The sequence below is a fragment of the Falco punctatus genome (genome assembly GCF_963210335.1).
Source record: "Falco punctatus genome assembly, chromosome: 1".
NCBI lineage: Eukaryota > Metazoa > Chordata > Aves > Falconiformes > Falconidae > Falco > Falco punctatus.
Genome location: NC_137580.1, coordinates 39,346,726 through 39,366,112, shown reverse-complemented (window position 1 = coordinate 39,366,112; position 19,387 = coordinate 39,346,726). Strand labels below are relative to the sequence as shown.

The following is a 19,387-nucleotide window of genomic DNA, read 5'->3' as shown; positions in this document are numbered from 1 at the left end:
GACACTGGACCCTCCTGGCTTACATCACGCAAAGCAGCAGTTGGGCCTGTCTGAGCAGAGCTCAGAGGCTCCTGGTCTTTTATTCAGTGCAAACTCTTAAATCACACAGAAGTGTAAGCCATTTAAGTAGCTTCTGGATAGTTTCTTGCATTTATTATTGATCTCAGATCCTCTCAGACAAGGGGTTTGTCGTCTTACAGAGATTTCTCTCCAGATCCTGCAGTGGGAGGTGATGTGCTTGGGGAGAGTATCGTGTGGCCTGTATAGCCGCATACTTTTTTGTATGACCCGTGCTTTGCATTTCTAGTAATTTAATTATAATCTGGTAGAGCCTGGGAGGGAGAAAGCCAGTATGTTTTCACAGATCTTTTTAGTGTTTGCAAGTAGAAGATGATAATGATGCTTGTCGTTCCTGTGCCTGTTACTCAGATGGCCTCACCTCTGTTTTGTGTTTTATTTCCCGCCAGTGAAAGACTACTTGCCCTCTCCAAAACTGACCCACAAGAGAGCATTCAGTGATGATGTCTCCCAAGTCAGCCCAGTCCTGGAGCCCAAAGCAATCCAAAGCCTGAAGCCAAAGAATGATCCTGTGTCCCGGTCTTCCCTCTGTATCAATGGGAACCACGTTTACAGTGATGAGCCTGTACCAAAGAGCCCCATGTCTGTCCCGCAGAGCTCTGCGCCACTGTCCGTGCCCAGCATCCCCAAACGGCAGGAAGAGGGTTTTGGCTTCACTCCCCTCCATTCTGACTCCCACGAGGTGCCTTGGGGGGTCAGCAACTTTGAGAGGACACCGCAGAGAGATGAGCCCAGGTTTATCCCGTCTCCTCCCAGCTTAGCCTTGCAAGAAGAGCTCAAGGTCTCCACTAAAGCTGTCACTCTCAGTAACCATCTGGGCAGAGCCAAGATGGAAGAAAACAGTCGCTTAGAGAACAAGCCAACTCAAGCTGCAATGCCCATAGTCTTCTCCACGGAGACAACAAAGGACAAACAACCCGAGGAAATGAGGAAGGAAGACAAGAAAGCAAAGGGCGGCCTCTTCCACCATGGGGGCAACAAGAGCGATGCAGGGAGCAAAGGCCAGGGGGAGAAAGTGGGACCCTCCCATGGCTCATCTGTCCACGTGATGGCAGGAGGAGATGAGAGGAATAAGAGCAGTGGCTGGTTTGGTTCAAAGGAGCCCAAAGAGTCCCCTCAGAAACCCAGGTCAGTGAAATGGGTGTGTTGAAGTCTAGGCTGTTAACTAGCTGCCCCAGCCTCCCGTCTTCAACAGCTGTGCTATTCAGTGCTCTCCAGCATCAGCAGAGAACCGGTCCCCGTTGCTCTGACAAGGTGATAGCAGGGGAAGTACTTCCTTGGTCTTAAATGTCTCAAAGGGAGTGTGATTACTCCTGGATCCTCCCCTGGCTTCTCCAACAAACCAACTCCATTTGCCTTCCTAGGCCATGTTTCCCACTTGGGAAAGGGAGGGATCCCCTTCATGGAGAGGGAGATGTTTCCCTCTGCAGAGGCTCAGTGTGGTCATGGCAAGTGTTTCTGTGGCCTTGAAGTAAAGGATCGTTATCCTTTAATTAGCTAAAAAAGCGTCCCTGGCACTCAGTGTAGAATGTGGGACATGGTGACATGTAATCACAATTTTTTTTATTAACTTCCCACCCCTCTACGTCGCTGGTCTGGCCTGGGGGTGCAGTACTTTGGTAACTGGGGATATTATTAACATTTCTGAACTAACTAATCCCAGCCCTGCTCTTTCCTCTTCCCATCCCACCCCAGCTTTCCCTTCTCTTGATTATGAATCTCTAATTGTTCTCACTTTGTGTGATGATTCATCCCTCCAAATCCTCAGCACTGTATTTGTGGCACACAAAACATGGTGTTCGTGCTGTTTCTGTGCGGGCTTTATCGTGACGGTGCGTCACTTGCATCCATCCTTGTAGCCTCCAGCAGCTGAGCTGGGGGTCCAGAAGTTGACTGAGAGCCCGGTGTGGTATCGTTGCTCAGTGGAAGGGAGGAAACAGGGTTAAAATCCTCCAGAGAAAATAACTAGCAGTTGAGTGCTGGTTGAATCTACAGGGTTGATTTATTATAGGGAATTTCTAATCTGGGCTGACTTTAACCTAATTTATTAAGCAGAAGGATTTTAATTCAGTCTAAGCCTCCTTTAATGAGGAGGGCACTCATGGTTTATTCAACCTAACTGGATTTCCACACGGGTTAAACTGCTTTTGAAGTGCTACTCAGACGTAAGTGGGGGTGAGCACTCCGCTCAGTGTGGCTTTAGAACAGGGGCAGCCCCAAAAGTCCTCATTTTCTCACCCCACAGATGATGTCGTGCTTGTAGTGGTTTTTAAGGCCAAGGGGAGGCAAGAACATGCTGCCACCCCCCTTCCCAAGGACCAGAGTCCTTGTGCTGTGTAGCCTGTGCTCCCTTGAAAGGAGCATGTGCTGTTGGTGCGAGGATGGAAGAGGAGCCACAAGGGCTGGTAAGGCTTGGTCCTGCCCACAGCCAGTGTTCCCAGCTACACAGGCAGAGCTGTGTGTTTTTCCAGGAGGCTTGAAGCGCTGGTAGTTACTTGGTGTCACATCCCAGTACAAGGTTTGTTTCTGGATGAGACTAAAGGACTCTGGTTTCTGAATGCTGTGATTGAGGAAGGACAGAATATTACTGTTCAAGATTGGTCTTTTAGTTCTTTTTTTTTTTTTTCATTTTGTGATAATAAATTCGCTGTTTGATTTAAGTCCTAGAATAGAAAAGATACCATATGAAAAATAAACCCATAAAAAATCCTACTGTATTAGGCAGTGACTCCACAAGCTGCCTGAGTCAGCGCAGTACTGTGAGCCTACTGTGTACACATGTGATGGGATGGGAGATGCCCTCTGCATCTCCCTCTAGAGCTTTTTCCTCGATAAATGGGTGAGAAACCTGCAGGTTTCCTGCTGCTTTGCAGTTCTAGGAAAGAGGCAGACATGGGCCATGCATCACAACCCGACGTGTGAGCCATACTTGCCCCACTTCTTGAATGGATGCTGCTGTCTTCAAGGCAGGGAAGTCTGATCTGGCTGTAAATTGGCTCCTGAGTGCCTGTAGCATCCAACCCAGCAGATAATCGTCATGAGTACAGAGGTGCCCTTAAACACTGCTGGTTTCTAACAACCCTCTGCCTTTTTTTTAAATCACAGCTGCTGGACCCATTCCCAGCCTTATTCCTTTCCCAGAGGGTTTTCACTCTGTTTTTTTTTTCTTTTAAATCTACTTCAGTACTCACAGTTTTAATTTCAAGCTGAAGCTAAGCTTTGCTTAGATTTGGTTTGCTGTGGCATGCTGAGGACATTGCCTGCAGACGGCTGTCTTGTAAGGAAAAACTTGGATGAGCTGTACAATAGCAGCTCCTCTGGCTGGGTTTTTCTCTCCCAAAAATAGGAATTGCTTTGAAACAGCACGGGCTGGAGGGAACAAATTCACAGGGGGTCCCCTTTTAGGGTGTTTATAAACATCTGAATGAGCTTTAATTGCAGCTTGCAATTTGAAAATGAGAAGTAATGAGCTTAAACTGTAGCAAGGGAGATTTAAGGGTAGACATTAGGAGGAGTCTCTAATGGAGGATGGTAAAGTGCTAGAGGTGCCTGGCTGGGAAGGAGAAGCCCAGCATCTGGGGCTTTGGTGACTGTGGTAGATGAGCACCTTTGGGAAATGTTACAAGAAGCATTTGTCCTTGCATACGGCCCAGGCTGGGTGGTGGGAGATGATGACCAAGTCTCATTTGATGCAAAAATGGCCTTTCCATTATCACAGGGAGACGGGCTGTCTCTAGTCTGCCTTTCCTGGTTCTTCATTTTTTCCCTATTAATTACAACATCATTACTTACTCTAATTAGACAGAACTCTTTAACTTTTCTCATTTTATTCTCCTTTCTTGCACTGAACAACCTTGTGGACCATGTCACTGACTCAAGTCAAAGCTGTTGAGCTGATTAGATCTTGATGGTGTCAGGCTGAACATAGGGTCTGGTGCCATCTGATAATCAAATGCGCATGGTCTCTCAAGTGTGTGATTGAATTAGCTGTGCTCATCTTTGGGTGTTTGACAGATGTCTCTTTGCATCTGGAGGAGCTATTCAGTTACCAGTGTAAATTCTAGAGCTGAAGATGGATTAACTTTTGCATTGTAGAGAGAACCAGCCTCTGAATCGAGCAGTTTTAAGTCTTTGAGTTATCTGCAGAAAGGATTTTTTGCCTCCTGCTCTCCTGATTCTGGAAACTTTTGTGGCTCCAATGAGCTAAGCAAGCAGCACCTTCTTGCCCACCGTGGATAGGTCCACTTTCACCCAGAGCTGAACATGGGGAGAGAGCATCAAAAGCAGTCACCTTTGCAAAACCAAAACACTCAACCTGTAATTAGTTAAAAGGTCTGTAATTAGAAAGATGTTTTGCTGTTAAGGTTTAAATTAGCCTACAGCTAAGGCAAGTTTGGCACAGCTTGTCTTTAACCACTTGCTCTTGCAAAACCACACCCTTTCTAAAATAAGGAAGCTGCTGACTTTCAGCTGGTTTTAACTTCCAACAGGTTTTCTGTTCTGTTAGGAGCGGTTTTTGGTGCGCAATGGGCAAGCACCAACGAGCTGGTGTTGCCCTATGAGCTGCAAACTTGCCCACATGCTTACCGGGGAGAAGGCTGGACATTTCTGCCTTCAGCCCTTATTTACACATCTTTGCTGACTCGTGACAGCCAAGCAGGTCCCAAAGGCTGTGCTTTTCAGCCCTGCCTTTGCTAATCTGTGGCAGCTGGGGGCTTTGATACTGGTTTGAATGGAAGCAGTAGGAAGATGGTGTTTTGTCTTTGGAAACCTGAATAAGACTGGAGTTTGTTGTTTTTAAGGTTGTGTGGTCAAGAGTTGTATGTAAGGAAGAAGCTCAGCAGGTTTATTTGAGGCAAGGCCTGGGGCTAAAACAATTGGTTTAACTATTTTCAGGGTTTTGTACAATGTTATCAGAGCTGCACAGGTCCCGCTTCCTGCAGCATGAACTGGGATGATAAAATGGGGCTGCATCTCATGCTTGGCAATAGGAAAAAAGAGAAATGGAGCGCTCTCTTGTAAAAATAATGGCATTAGTGCTGTTTGCAGATCAAAGACCCTTCCCTCTGTTGCTGCTTTCATGGGGGGGAAATGTAAAATCACTCCCCACCTTGGTTTGTCAGTCCTCTTTCCACAGTCCATACCCTCATATCCAGCAGCGAGGTCAAATTTTGACTCTTCATCTTGTACTCCTAAAACATACATTTCCTAAATGCTGGAAATAGGAAGAAGGTTTTGAGCGACTGGAGCATGGCCTTGGACAGGCTGGCAGTGGGGAGTGGTGCCAGTGGACGAGGTGAGCTTGTCAGTGGGATTGAACACAGACATATGTGGCAGCGCCCTACAAAACACCATTAACGGGGACTTCCAGAGCAGAACCTTGCGAGGCTGCAGAGTCTGATGAAGAGGAACACTGTGCTGTGAGAACCAAGGTGTCACGGATGACGGTGGATCTGCAGATAAGTCCATCATGGAAACCATCAGGGTCACGTCTCTGGCACAGGTCTTGTATCCACGTGAGCTGCAAAACTGTGTGCCTGCATTGGATCAGTCACAGGGTAGAACTGATGAGGGATGGAGCTGGACATTTCCCCTTTGGCACGAGAGGTGCAGGGAGCCTGCAAGAGTGAAAAATGTCTGTTAAAATGCCTCTGCCTTCCTTTTGCCTGCTGATCCTGCATTTCCCAGGGATCGACATGAAACAGGAGGGTGAGTTGGATCTGAAGCTGGCACCAGCTCAGTGCTGATGAGACAAATCTGCTTTGTAGCTGTCCAGGTAGAGCAGAGCTCCACTCCCACCCCTAAAAGTGGGTATTGGGATTAGCAGTTTGCATCTACCTGCACTCCTACTGCCCAGATCCTATCTCTACTATTTTATTTATTTATTTTTTAATTCCTGTGGTTTTGGGGCAAATCTATAAAGCAGGATTTTTCTGTTTTAATTGGGATGATGGGCAGGCGAGGACCAAGAGCAAGGCAAACCAGTTATGGCACAGATAACTAAACCCACTGCTCTTACCTCTGGAATTCCTATTTAAAAGCAGCATTTGCATATATTCTCGCTTCCCATTTGGGTTCTCACCTTAAAGAAAAATGTCCCGGGCTGCCGTACCCATCTCTTTTCTTAACTCCTTTCTGCACAAATTCTGCTTGCCAGCCTTCCTCATGCTGGTGGGAGAAGATTCCTGATTCCTGCCAGGCTTTGAAGCTGCTGCTGGGACCTCCAGCACCCTGGTCCAGCTGGTTTTCCACCCTCCCCAGCTTGCTTCTCTTAGGGCCTCAGTGGCGTGCTTGTCTATGGGGAAATGGTGGAAAAAGCAGCTTGTGAGTGGTAGGGTCACAGCACTCCCCTGGATCCAGCCCTTCTAGGAGCTCCAGTGCAGCTTTTAACCTCAGCACATTATGGCTGGATTTGAGCCCTGCCCTCCCCAAATCCCTGCTTTTTTAGCACATGTACTGTTTTCTTATATTCACAGTGCAGCATTACCCACCCTCTTGCAGAGGGACGTTGCTCTGTGACTGCGCAGCTGGCGCAGCTGTCTTCAGCCTGAAATTTAGGCTGTGATCTGTAGGGAAAAATCTCCCTGCATTGAACAAGCTGTTTCAAATAGACTTTCCATCAGGGGGTTGCTCAGCAATATTTTATTTCCCCCCGCCCCTTCCTGAGAGGCTAAAATGCTTCTGTGAAGTGCTGCCAAACAAATAAATGAGGGCAGAAAGGTACCCGCTATTTATTTTGGCTGGTGGAGCTGCGTGCTGGGGTACTTGGAGGAGGAGGGTGAGTCAGCATTTCAATGCAGCAAAGATCTTTGGTCAGGCTGCTGCAAGCGGAGGTTTCCCTCTAGAGGAATACACTGTCCTTGGCTCCTTGTTTCGCTGAGCATCCTTCATCGGAGGGGACGAACAGGGCTTTTTGTGGGCTGGGTTATTCGTGGGAAGAGCAGGTCTGTTGCCAGCACTGGGCTGGTAACCAAAACTGGATGCTTATCCTGAGGAAAGGGGTTGAATGATGGTGGTGCAATTGGTGCTTTGAAAAGCCAGGGGAAAGACGTGGGTGCTGCTGCCTAGAGTTTATGGCTGAGAGTGGTTTGTGCAGCCCCTGAGCAAGCCTTGGTGAGTCCCAGCAGGAATGGGGACAGAAAGGAAACTTCAGTTAGGGGTTTTGGAGGAGGAAAACCAGAATCCAACAAAAAAAGGAGATGGATTTAAGTTCTGTCTTTATATCTTTAGCCTGGCCTGGGCTGCACACGCTGGGGGAGGATCATACCGGACCGCTGCCTGGCAGGGGAGAGATTTGGGTCCTCCTGTGCTGGAGCCACATTGCTTCTTGTTTCCTTCCCTCCCAAGAAAAGATTCGTGTTCACCCACCTTGTTTCCCAGGCAGAGTACAACCTTCATTTTGCTGCATCCTGACACTGATGTGTAGGTCATGACTGGCATGGGGCAGTCAGGGGCTTGCTGAAAGCACCATCTCAATCCCTGGTGGCCCAGACTACATAGGCAGCAGCTTGGGGCTAGGACCAGCTCACTGGTGTGGCTGAGAGCTGCTCTTTCTCAGCAGGTCCAGCACCCTGTGAGCCCTGTCATGACTTGGGGAAGGAAGACAGGGTCGTCTTGGGTGGGTTTAAAGAGACCTTGAAGCTGTTCCTCCACCTGTGCATGTGGGGATCACTGCAATTCAAGGCACTGTCCATTGTGTCTGCCCGGGTGAGGGGCTGCTCTGGCATCAGCCATCCCTGGGGGAAGGAACTTCAACCACTCATTCTTCTGGCAGCTGTGAAGGTCATTAGTAGCAGGCACTTGTTAGAAGCCTGAAGCTGATAAATGCTCTGTAGCCATTTAATAATGCCAGAGCCCAGCGGAGATGGCTGGATCGGGCCTTGGTTGCTCTTACTCAGCACTTAACGCTGTATAAGCAGAGTGTCAAATGAGGTATCTTAATCTGGACCGAAAACATTAAAGCAATTGCTAGCAAGGAGGAATCGCAGAAGCAAGCAGAGGTGGGGCGGTGGCGTGTGCCATTTGCAGCTGCCCTGAGATTGTGGTGTTTTAGCTTGGACTGTGCCACCTTCCCATTCCATCTGGAAAGGAAAATTTGCCGTGTTTTACCCTGTTCCACCACAGATAAAACCCATTTGTGGATCTTGTGAACTCACCTGGCTGGACCCTGGGTCACAGGCAGCTGTGCTTCTCTTCTTGAGAGCTTAAATTTGAGGGTGGTTAGAGAAAAAGGTCAATTTGCAGCAGGTGGCAGCGGACAGGAGCCTGTGCCTCCAGCGTGTGTGTTCAGCAGAGGAGCATAGAGCTGCCCCGCAGCTGCAGGCATTTGTCTGCACCTTCTGCATTCAGAAAAACAGAAGAATTGAGGGAATCTGTCAGTACGAGCCATAGGCTTGAGGTCTTCAGCACAGGTAACACCAAACAGCGGTGATAGAGAGCTGGGCAGTGATGGGCTGCCCTGTTGCCTTGTCCAGATGCTGTTGTGCTGCACCGCTGCTGCCTCCTGGATGGTCTTCTACAGAACAGCGATGATGCCCAGTGGATTGTCTGGAGTGGGTCTTGTGCTGGAGGAAGTGTTCAGATGCAGAGCACCCCAACCACACGCCTGTCCCCAGCTCACAGCATGCCCGGAGAGGCTGACTTCCAAGCAGAGAGCAGCTGCCGGTCTCTCTGGGATGGTTTGTGCCTAAAGGTACATCACCTTCTCCATCAGCTTCTCCCATCACTTCTGGAGATTTTCTGTGCTTCCTGAGAGCTCAGAACACCTGGGAAGAGTTATCTCCTGTGGAGGTGTGTGCCCAGCTGCCTGCAGCGGGTTTTCCCACCCTGCTACATGCCAGTGATCCGAGCTGGGAGAGGATGCAGAGACACTGTGGAGCAGTGTGGGGATGGGGACAGGCACCTGTGCCACGGTCACCACTGCTGCTTAGTGACAGCAGGAGAGGGCACCCACGAGCTGTCTCTGCCCGCAGCACCAAGTGAGCTGCAGGTTTGAGTTGAAATAAAGGTTTCATGGCTTTTTTTTTTCTTTTTTTCTAGTTCTGCTAAGTCGTATCTCCTGTAGTGTCTGATGGGTGCTGGAGTTGAGCCTGTTGTGCTCAGCCACTTGCTGTGTGTGTTACCTACCTAAAAACTGGGATGGGGGGACTTTGGTGGCATTGATTGCATAAATAGGCACCTTTCCAAGATAGCCATTCAGAAGATGATGTGTGAGGGGGGCCAGAAGTGGGGAGAAGTGGGTCCTGCTGTGCTGCTGCAATGTGCATGGGTTCCTGCCCATCCGTGCATCACTCGTGGTCCAAAGTGTGCCACTGGCACGTAACTCTGCCTGCTTTAAAAGCAACTGATGCTGACTGCACCTTCACACATCGTTAACTTTTGCCTCAAGATGGCATTTTTGCGCTTTGAAATGTGTCATAGGCTTTTTGTACATTCATAATAACAGATGAAAATAGTTGTCTGAGCAACTTTGCCGTTTGACAGCATGTTGACCATGATCTTCTAGTGCTGCCTGTGATCCCTACCAGCCACTTGGGTGAGGCAGGGAAATAATTGTGATGTAGCCCTAGGGCTGGACATACCCTGTGTATATTGGCAAAGCAATTACTTTATTCGTTCCTTGTTAAACTTTGATATGCCCAGTGCTGGCTGATCAATGTCCATGTTTCTCCCAAACCAAGGCTGGGGTCTCTTTGAAGCTCAGCTGTCGTGGCCAATGCAGAAGGAAGTAATCCTGCCAGCTCAGTTACGGGGCAGTGCAGCCACATGTGCCAGTGCCGGGTGCCTCCATCCTGGGGTTGGGATTACTCTTGGCATGGGTGAGTCAGGGGCACAGGGGTTCAGGAGGGAGCACAACAATCAGAGCACCAGCTGCGGTGTGGGGTCTTCACACTGCACCCTTCGTGATGTGAAAACCCCCAAGACAGCCAGTCCTGGCCTTATGAAGCTTCCCTGAGGGTAGCGATGCACATTGCTGAGGGAGTTCTCAAAGGAAGATTGATGAAATCCCAAAGAAAGGTCAGTGTAGTCCCTCTTGAAAAGGCAGCAAAGAACTGTCTGCCTGACTTGGGGCAAGGTGCAGGAGAGTGACAGTCTGAATTTGAGATGTGCTGAGTCCCTTCCTCCTTCTTGTGGTCCCCCATGGGGTTTCAGGCATCTCGGAATCTCTGGCCAGAAGTGATGTGATGAAGGGTGTGCAGGGAGGCTGGACCACATCGTGGCCCCATGCTCCCTCCTGCTTAACTCTTGTTCCTTGGCTGCCTGCAGCCGTGCTACCCTCTGTCCCGTGTAGGAGGGAGCTCCGCATCTGCTGTTGCTGTGATATGTTGCCAAACAAGTAATGAGGCACTGGTGTAAACTGGGAAAGACTTATTCCTGTGTGCTCTTACTGGCTCAAGTAACCCTGACCCAAGATCCCAGCTGGGCAGCTTGCCCTTGGTACGCACCAGTGTTGAGACAAAAAAAAATGAGCTGAGTCCTTGGGCTGCAGGAGGTGGGAAAAATCTTGTGGGCTTCTGAGTCTTAGGGCTTGCTAAGGCAGAGAGGGGAAATTCGCAGGGCTGTTGTAGAAGAAGGACTGCCCTTTCCTTTTTATTGTGCATGCCCTTTCCATGCCTTGACTCCATAATCATTGCTCTGCCTAACGAGAGGAGAGTATGTATTTGATCATTGCATTGCTTTGAACTGAAGCGTTTGTAGTGTGTGTGGTGTATGCTTACAGCGCTGTCACAGCATTAACCAGGAGGACTGTTTTGTCTTCCCTCCACAGCCTGGAAGTGTCTCCTCAGGTAGAAACCAGCTCAGATGCTCCTTCTCATTTTCCTCCCTGCTCCCCTGCCCAGTTTCCTCCTGCTGCTGTAGCCCATCTCGCTAGCATGCCCAGCGCTAACCTCTCTCCCGCTATTGGAGACAGTCAGTCTGGATGCTTGTCCCCTACCAACCCATTCCTCAACTCCCTGCAGAGCAATCCGTTCTTTGAGGACTTCCTCGCTGACCAGGTACTAAATTCTCCTTCACCTACTCACTTTTTCTCTAGTTTCCCGTCTGAGCCGCATGCTTCAACAGAGATCGCTGGGAGCTTTTATTCTTCTGAGGATTGCAGTCCCTCTGCCTCCCTAAGACATAAAGATCCAGAGAGGGAGTCTCCAGCCAAAAGCGTTTGTGTCCCTGTTCCAGAAACTACTCCCCTATCACAAGGAGACCTTCCTTCTCCAGACAAGAAACCTGCGGTCCCTCCTCCACTCTCAGAGTGGGACGATACCTTCGATGCCTTTGCGACCAGCAGGCTTAAGCCAGAATTGAAGAAGGAAAACTTCTTTGCTTCGGTGGCAGCGGAGGGCATGGCTTTCATCGACGATCCTGATGCAGCCAGCCCCACAGAAAGATTAGCCGAGCCAACTCATGAGAAGGGGACAAAGGTATTTGAAAAGGCTGATCCACAAATCAGCAGAGAAATGCCTTCAACTCTACGGTCTTGGACAAATTTCTCCAGTTTAGATGTGGGGGCAAACTTGGTGAGCACAACCCAGGAAGCGACTGTGATAGAGGATGTGCTGAGCCCTGTGTCTGCAGGGTCAATGGGAGGGAGGAGGAAAAGCAGCACGCCTACAGTTTGGACAGCTGCATTTGCATCGGGAAGCCCAGGGGAAAAAGAGGCTTCAGCATCACTGATTGCTGAAAATAGTGCTAGGGAGGAAGGGGACAGTAATGAGGAGGAACACTCTAGTGCAGGAACAAATGGATGGATGACCATAGCCACTGAAACTGCTCCTGACCTGTCAGAGAGCACCCAAAGTGTGGCTGAGCAGGAGCCTGTGGGTCAGGATAGCGCATTTGGCCCACGACCAGCCTTCCTCAGTGAAGGCACCTTTGAAGCAAAAAGTGGACCTTGTGCTGCCGCTTGTGTATTGCCCAGAAGCACCTTCACCTCTGAAACCCTGCCAGGCAGCAACGTGGTGGCTGTGCCCCCACGGGTGCTTGCAGATGTGGCACCACGACAGTTCCCTCTCGTCCCCAAGCCAGGGATGGAGCCCCAGGGTGCTGGTAGCGAGGAGGAAACATTCGACATACGGACTTCAATCTACCGGCTCCAGGCTACCATGCGGCTTGAGGCCAGTGAAAACCGTGTAAAACTCAGCTCCGACATTTGCGAGAGGCATGTTGTCCTCTCTCAGTGGACAGATACCAGAGAGAGAGAGGAGATGGCAGCAGGCTCAGCCATGCCACCCCCCAAACCTCCGAGGTGGTTTGCAGCTGCAGGAGGCAGAGGGGATGATGATGAGGATGCTTGTGACCCACAACTGAGGCAGCAAGGTAGCGAGGAACGACGGGAAGACACAGAAGGCCCCAAGGCAGACACGGAGGTGCCAAGGAGTCATCTGAGCAGTGAGCCCTCTGTCCCAGTGTCTCCCAACCCACCTGCACTGGGAGTGGACATAGCTGAAACCAGGAGCGAGTTCCCAGTCTGTAAGGATGCTGAATCTGCTGCTACGGACTCAGCAGCTAATTTGGAGGTGGCAGCTGACAAGGTGGCAAAAGGGGACACTTCTCTGGGGGAAGACCAGTCAGAGATGAATGAGATGGATGTGGCTGAGCAGTTTGAGACTTGCCCATCGAAGTTCTTCCTAGACGGATTAGGCCAGTCAGGTGCTAAGGAGAGCTGGAGCCAGCCAGGTTTATCCCCTCTGATGGGGGCCACAGACAGTGCTGACTGGGACATGGCCTCCAAACAGGAGCTGTTCCCTGAGGAGCTCAGGATGTCAGGACTAAACCAACCTTCCAAGCTAGACTTGGGTCAGTCGGAAATCTTCTGGACGGCTCTGGAAGAGCAGGAGGCAGCCGGTCACCCTGTGGGTGTTGGCTCAGTGGTGCGACCCCAAAGGTTAGCGCATGGGGAGAGTCCACCCCAGCTGGAGCCGGCATGGGATGATGGTGAGGGGCGGCACGAGCCAGTGGCTGGTCCCACCAGGCAAGCAGGAGGCCAGCCTGAGCCTTTTGCCTCCGTGGCAGTGGTCAGCCCTCCCCAGGAGGCAGAGCAGGGCAGACCCCCAGCCAGTGAGCCCGAGGGGCCATTGCACCAGTTCTCAGCAGACAGCAGGATAGACTTCAAGAAGGCTGATTTCTGGAAGCCAGATAGGGTGGAGGAGAGGCACAAGCAGGACGCTTCAGCCTTCAGAAATCCCTTTGCTCCAGCACTCAGCCCAAATACCCCAAGCAATCCCTTTGTGGAGAAGGCACCAGACCCTCTCCCTGTTGAAGCTGTGCTGCCCAAAAAGCTTGATCAGGGCGGCTTCAGCTTCACCAACCTCCACGAGGAAGCCCTTGGGCAAGGCTTCCAGTCCACTAACCTTCCCGGGGACCCGCTAAGCAAGCCTCCTTTCCTGCATGAGAACCAGCCCTTGGCCTTCTCCACCCCTTTCCTTGTGGCTGCAACTAACCCTAAACAGTTTGATTTCCCTTCCCCTCTTGCGTGCCCCGCGAGCAGTGGGGTCCCTGCCGCGACCAGCTGCGCAGCTGCCCAGCCCTGCCCTTTGCCGCAGTCCGGTGACACACAAGCTTCAGCGCTCGTGGTTTTGCCCAGGGAGACACAGCCAGCTGAGAAGCCCTTTTTCCAGCAGACAACCAGGTGAGCACTCTGGGGAAGGCGAAGGGTGTGTATTTGGTAGAGGTGAACCCTGTCTCCCTTCTGCTTTTATTAGGACGCCGATGAGTAGACCCTGGCTTAGTGTCAGCAGCTCACGGTTGTGCTGACTCCAAGGAGGCCACTCCACAGGTTGCTGCAGGTCCTCTTCCCTCACCTTCCCGTGGTCCCAGAGAGTCTAGCCTGAACAGCTTGAAGCCTTGACTTTCTTGGATCACGGTGGGGAATGGCTATTGGTGTCCTGTGTTTGTCCTAAAGTAGGGCAAACAGTTTGACACATCCAGGTCCTGCCCCAGCTGAAAATTCAGCCACAGCAGAACTGCATCCGCATTTCACTCGATGCTAATTTTTGCTCCCATCTTCCTGTGCTTGCAAAATAGGTGCCTTTTCCATGTCTGCCAGGAGAGCTTCCAGCCATTAATGGTCTCACAGGTTCCTTCATGGCATGTGCACAGCTACTGCCCCTTCCCTTTTCATTAATTCAGCTTTGGTTTCTTTCCTTTTTAAATGACCATCAGGTACTAAAAACCTTCTTCTCTCCATAGCGGGGGGGGAGAAAAAAAAAAAAAAAGTAGTTTCACCAGGGTGGTGGCAAAATGCTGTTCTCCCTTCTCACCTGCCGAGATGCCCGTTGGTTATGAAGCAAGTGGGACTTAGCCTGGAGGATAATGGGAACAGGAAGGGGGGGTACCATGGTGGTGCATCAGGGGAAAGAAGGGGCTGTTGCTTCTCCCAGGTCAGTCTTGAGCTTGTAGAAATGCTGTGAAGTGGAGAAAGATGCTGAGCTTAGGGCATGGGGTCTTGCTCTGTGTCCTTCAGGTCATCTAGTTTTCCTGGTACATCTTCCCCTGGTCTGCCTGGGCAGGAGGAGATTGTCGTGGGCTCAGTCTGCCCAGAGTATCAAGGATTGAGCTCTTAGAGTTTACATGGGGACCCAGGTCTTCTAGCAGTGATTTCTTTGATTAGCCTCACTCCTGCAACAGAAGGCAAATGGAGCTTCACGGGGGCACTGAAAAATGATAAAATCCTGTCTGGCTCAAGAATAATATTGGTCATGGCCCTGGGGAGAGAGAGGGCAGGAGGATGGGGACAGCAGAAGTTGGCTGAGCTCCAGCCCTTCTTGCCCATGGGGATCCTTCCTTGGCTCGAGTTTGGGTTTGACGTTTAAAATGACCTCAGGAGCAAAGACCAGCAAGAGATGGGTCTGATAGCTGAGGGTTTTTTCTTTATTGAGGCCAGGTCTTCAAACTGTTCTTAATTGGATTATTCATCCTCCAGCAGATAACCTTGTTCAAAATCTGCAGATAGAGAGTATACAGAAACCTCCTGAATTTTGTGGATGTTTGTTACATTTCATGGAAGGAGAAGTGTCCTGCAATCCCAAAGGGTGAAATTAGGCAATGAGAGAAGTATGGTCCCAGGACCCTCTATGTCAATGGTACATGCTCACAGTCACCTTCAGGCTTGACTGCATCCATCCAAGGCCTGACGGGCTCTTGGGAGGAAAGTGGGCTTGGACCCAAGAGCTGGTTGTCATGTCAGTGCTGGCTTCTGTCATGATACACGTCTGAGAAGTCCTTGAACATCTCTGCTCTGGTTTCTCTACCTGTAAAACACGGATGGTTTGGATACGTGCTGCTGGGATTGATGAACCTTTGAAAGAGTTACCTTTGAAGACTTCCTGAGGTCTCTGTGGAAGGCTCTGAGGTTCTGCACTACTTTATAAGACTGGGGAGATGTGACTAATTGTCATGTGGGGAGAGAGGAAGACTGGAAGGGTCCTTTTCCAGGTCCCCATGGTGATGCTTCCCTGTCCTGGAATCACCTCCTGTTAGGACGGCACACAGACAAAGAAAAGATACGGTAGGAAAAAGGACAGACTTTGAACTTAGAACAGGCATTAAGGCTTAGCTAGGACAAAAGTGTCTTCCTCAGGTGAAGGAGGAGCTGGTATCTGGCGTGGATTATTGAGAGTCTGGTGTGCTGGGGTTATGTGCCCTCCTTGGGAGGGATGGAAGCTGGGTGTGGGGTCCCATGTCTTCATGGTGAGTGAGATGTCCCATGTCACTGGTGAGTGGCCAGAGGGCTCTCTGCTGGTCATCTTGTTCAAGATGGCAAGTCAAGTGGTAGACTTGTGTATCTGAGTGACACCTCCTGCCTAGTCTGGCTGAGGCACTGCCTGGTCACAATGACCACCTGTTGGGATTAGATTTGCAGGTCTTTCCTCTCTCTCCTATGGCGAGAGATGGCTCTTGCCACAAAACTAGTGTTTCTGGGGTAAGGTGTGTGCTCAGAGCATCAGTTGCATCACTGAAGTGTATGGAGGCTCCCTTTCTGCTCTCTGGGGAAGAGTGGGATGCTGCCTTCACCAGTGGGAAGGTATCTCAGGTCACATCGCCCAGTACAGGTGGGACCTAAAGGACAGACCATGACAGTGCCTTGGGGACTCTGCTGTCTCGGAGGAGCCCAGCAGTTGTGCAGCTCCTTTCCCATCAGTTGGGAACTCAGATGTGTGACTGTTGCAGGATGTCATGGTACTTGTGACATCCCCAATCCTGTTACCAACAAGTGCTGAGGTGGTATTGGTGCACATTGCTTTGTGCCTTCCTGATGTCAGGAGTGCAGCAGAATTGTTCTGTCCTGAAAACAAGGTTCCAGATTAAATCATATGCCAGTCTGTGTGATCTAAATGTAATCCTTGTGGAGCCCTTGCAGCTCAGTGAGTGGCTGCCACATCCACATACAGACCTGGGGGAAAGGCTGCTGATCCTGCGTTCAATCATTCACTTTCTGCACGGAGGTCTGGCCCTCAGGTGCTGTGTGCTGCTGCAGGCACAGCGGCTTGCCCACAAGAGACTGGTTTTCTTGGATTTGTCCTTTGTTGTGTTGTTGCTCTGTGAGAAGCATTTTAATGGGATGGTGAAGACTTTAATTTCTGAGTTGCTGCAGGGGGATCCCCCCCCCAGTTTTTTGCTGTGCTCAGCAGTGACCTCAGGAGTGTCCGTGAAAGCTGTGCTGTGACACAGCAAGGCTTGCCCAGAGAGGGGCTTGGCTATGCCACTCAGCAACCCTGAGATGTTTCATCTTGAATGTAATAAGCTTCATCGTAGACTGTCACCGTAAGCAACTAATTCTGCTCTCAAGTTCATATTCATTGACCGGCAGATGGAGGCAGGTCCAACTTCTTGGCAGATCGATCAGGACTTCAGACATGGCTATAAGGCATGAAGCAACCTCTGCTCCCCTGGAAGTAACTGGTGCCAGCCATCCTGGGGCGGGACACAGGTGGAGGAATGCCTCCTGCTTTTGGATCCTCTTGGATCTCGGACAAGTCGAGGGGGCAGAGCCCCTGTTTTGCTCAGCAGAAGCTCTGTGCACCCTACCCTCTCAGCAGGAAAGAATGGGATAACATTTTTTTAAATATAAATACCTTTTCCTGCTCTGCAGGAATTAATGTATTCCCACTGGCAATGGGGCTGAAAGCTGCCTGTGCCCAGACTTGCAGTGGGAAGTGTCCCCTGCTTTCAGAATGCATCCAAGCTATCCCACTAGCATCCCAAGGCTGTTGCTGGTCTTCATTCTGTAGAGTGGCCTTGGTAAGTTTGGTTCAGAAGAGCTCCCCTTCAGAGGTTTAAAATAGTTTGAGTGTTCATGATGGCCAGTCAGTGCCCTACAGACCCCTTGTTTAGGGGTCTCAGTCTCCTGTTTCAGCAGCCATACTTTTCTGGTCTTAGTCTTTACGCTCGCTGTGGGGATGCATGAGGCGACTGTGGCATTTGGGGCTGCTTATCTTCAGACCTGGCTGTGAGGAGCAGTCCTGGAGGCTCCCCTAGAGCTCTCCTTCCCAGACACTGTTTTGAGGAATGGTGGAAGTCCTGCTGTGGTACTAGAGCTGTCTTCCCCAGATTCTGCAGTGAGCCCCACTCATTTTGCGCTAGGAAGGGAGCTAGCAGTGGTTCAAGCAAGCAAACTCATTACTTCTGTTTTTTCAAAGGATTTGAGAATGACAGTTTTTCAGGATCTGTGTATGGCCTCTGGTCCAGTTCACCCTCACCCCATTTTACATCGTAACAAACAGACAACTGCACAACTGTTTGTAACATGGTACCATGGTGTTTCTAGTTCTGCTGGTGAAGGTTTGGTCCACGGTGGAGAGCTCTTGAGGCTGATGTGCAGAACAGCAACTTCTCCAGCCCGTGACACTGGGACTCCTATTTAGGTTCATGGGATTCCTTTCCATCCTTTCAAGCTGCCCAGGAACTGTGGGCTCTGTTCACATGCTTGGACAGCTTTGACAAAGGATGTTGATCCTTTGGCTTGTTGGAGCTGGTTTGTGGCTACCATTGCTGTTCTCTCCTAGCAAGTGGTGACAAGAGGCATCATCGTGGTTGAAGAGGACTTCTAGACATGCCCTGTGAGCACGATGGGGAGACCGCTTGGTACGTCCTGACCCCATCACCATTGACAAGGCATGAGGACACCAGCCTTGAGGACTTGAGCCACCCACCTGATGCCTTGTATGATGTTGCCTTTGTCCCAGCCTCACCCATCATCTCTGTCCTGGAGCAGGGTTGGAAGCCACCTGCTCTGCTTTCAAAATGGAAATAAAATCAAGCACTTACAGCACAAGCTGGACTTGGGAGGCATCTCTCCCAGTCTGGCTAATGGCTCACACAGTGACTGTGGGTGCTGTTCCTCCTCCCACAACCTGTCCTACCAACACCCTGAGGTCCCCATTTGTAAAGAGCTCCTGCGAGCAAGATGTCCCCCTTCCCCTGCAGCACTATTTGGATGCACAGCAGTTGGGATTATCACCCTTTGCAGGGTGGCTGCTTCATCTGATGAGCACAGAGGCTTTGCAGAGCTCCTGAGTAGATTTTACGATCTTTTCATTCTGAGTATGGTGTGCAGGTCTGCTTGTTCCTTGCAGGAAGGAAGCATCAGGTCACTTCTCTTTCCATCATGCTGAAAAGCAAACATACTTTAAGCCCAGAAACTGGGTGAAGAGTGAGGCAAAACTGAATGAAAATGTAATTCCCCCTACAAGGACTGAGAAGGTGCATTTGGACACAATCTCCTCACCCTCCCTTTTGGCTGCTGAAGGGGGACAAATTCTGTGGTGTCTTCCAGGCAGGTGGAGTCCAGATTTTGGGCTGAGGCAGTGCAGGAACTGATGCACAGTGGTGCAGGAGCATCCCTGAAGCAGCAGTTGTGACCACAGACAGTAATCTGGGGGCTCCTGGGTAGCAAAATGCCCCTCTGTGCAGTGGATGTAGCAGCCTCCTGTTACATTGGACCTGGCTTAGATTTCCCCAGCTGTACTAATGCCAGGCAGCTGGGAGTTTTGACCCACAGCACTCCCAGTGTGGACTGAGCAACACAGGTGTGGGCATGGGGATCTGTTCTGTATCTCAGCCGAACACATGTCCTGGGGCTCGTTATCTCATCTCTGGGCAGATATGGTGCTGGAGAGCGCTGTGGGCTGCCTGCACTGTAGGATGCTCACTCTCCTTTCTGTCCACAGAGCAGGCAAGCTTTGAGCAACACAGACACAGAGAATTTAGCTGTGTGGAGCTGATTAAATTTGATAAGTGGGTCCCATCCCCATAAAAACTATAGGGAGAGCTAGCAGCATCACTCCTCAGCTTGGGAGGGTGTTAACTGTCCAGC

At 50.5% G+C, this 19,387-nt stretch overlaps 1 protein-coding gene and 1 long non-coding RNA gene across 4 annotated transcripts in view; one reads left to right on the top strand and one right to left on the bottom strand.

The window, feature by feature from the left end:
- Window positions 1-19,387, top strand: part of RAB11FIP5 (RAB11 family interacting protein 5) — a 46,418-nt gene that overhangs the window by 21,075 nt on the left and 5,956 nt on the right. For 2 of the 3 annotated variants that reach the window (XM_080379527.1, XM_080379528.1), the window contains exons 3-4: window positions 468-1,206; window positions 11,114-13,702. In XM_080379527.1, the coding sequence (XP_080235653.1) occupies window positions 468-1,206; window positions 11,114-13,702 (3,328 nt within the window). The remainder of the gene's footprint in view (window positions 1-467; window positions 1,207-11,113; window positions 13,703-19,387) is intronic. The other variant, XM_080379529.1, reaches the window with a different exon arrangement.
- LOC308060661 lies at window positions 4,243-8,545 on the bottom strand. Its single transcript, XR_013926836.1, has 2 exons — window positions 8,235-8,545; window positions 4,243-5,696 (listed from the first exon to the last, which is right to left on the bottom strand). It is a non-coding gene; the product is annotated as an uncharacterized lncRNA (long non-coding RNA).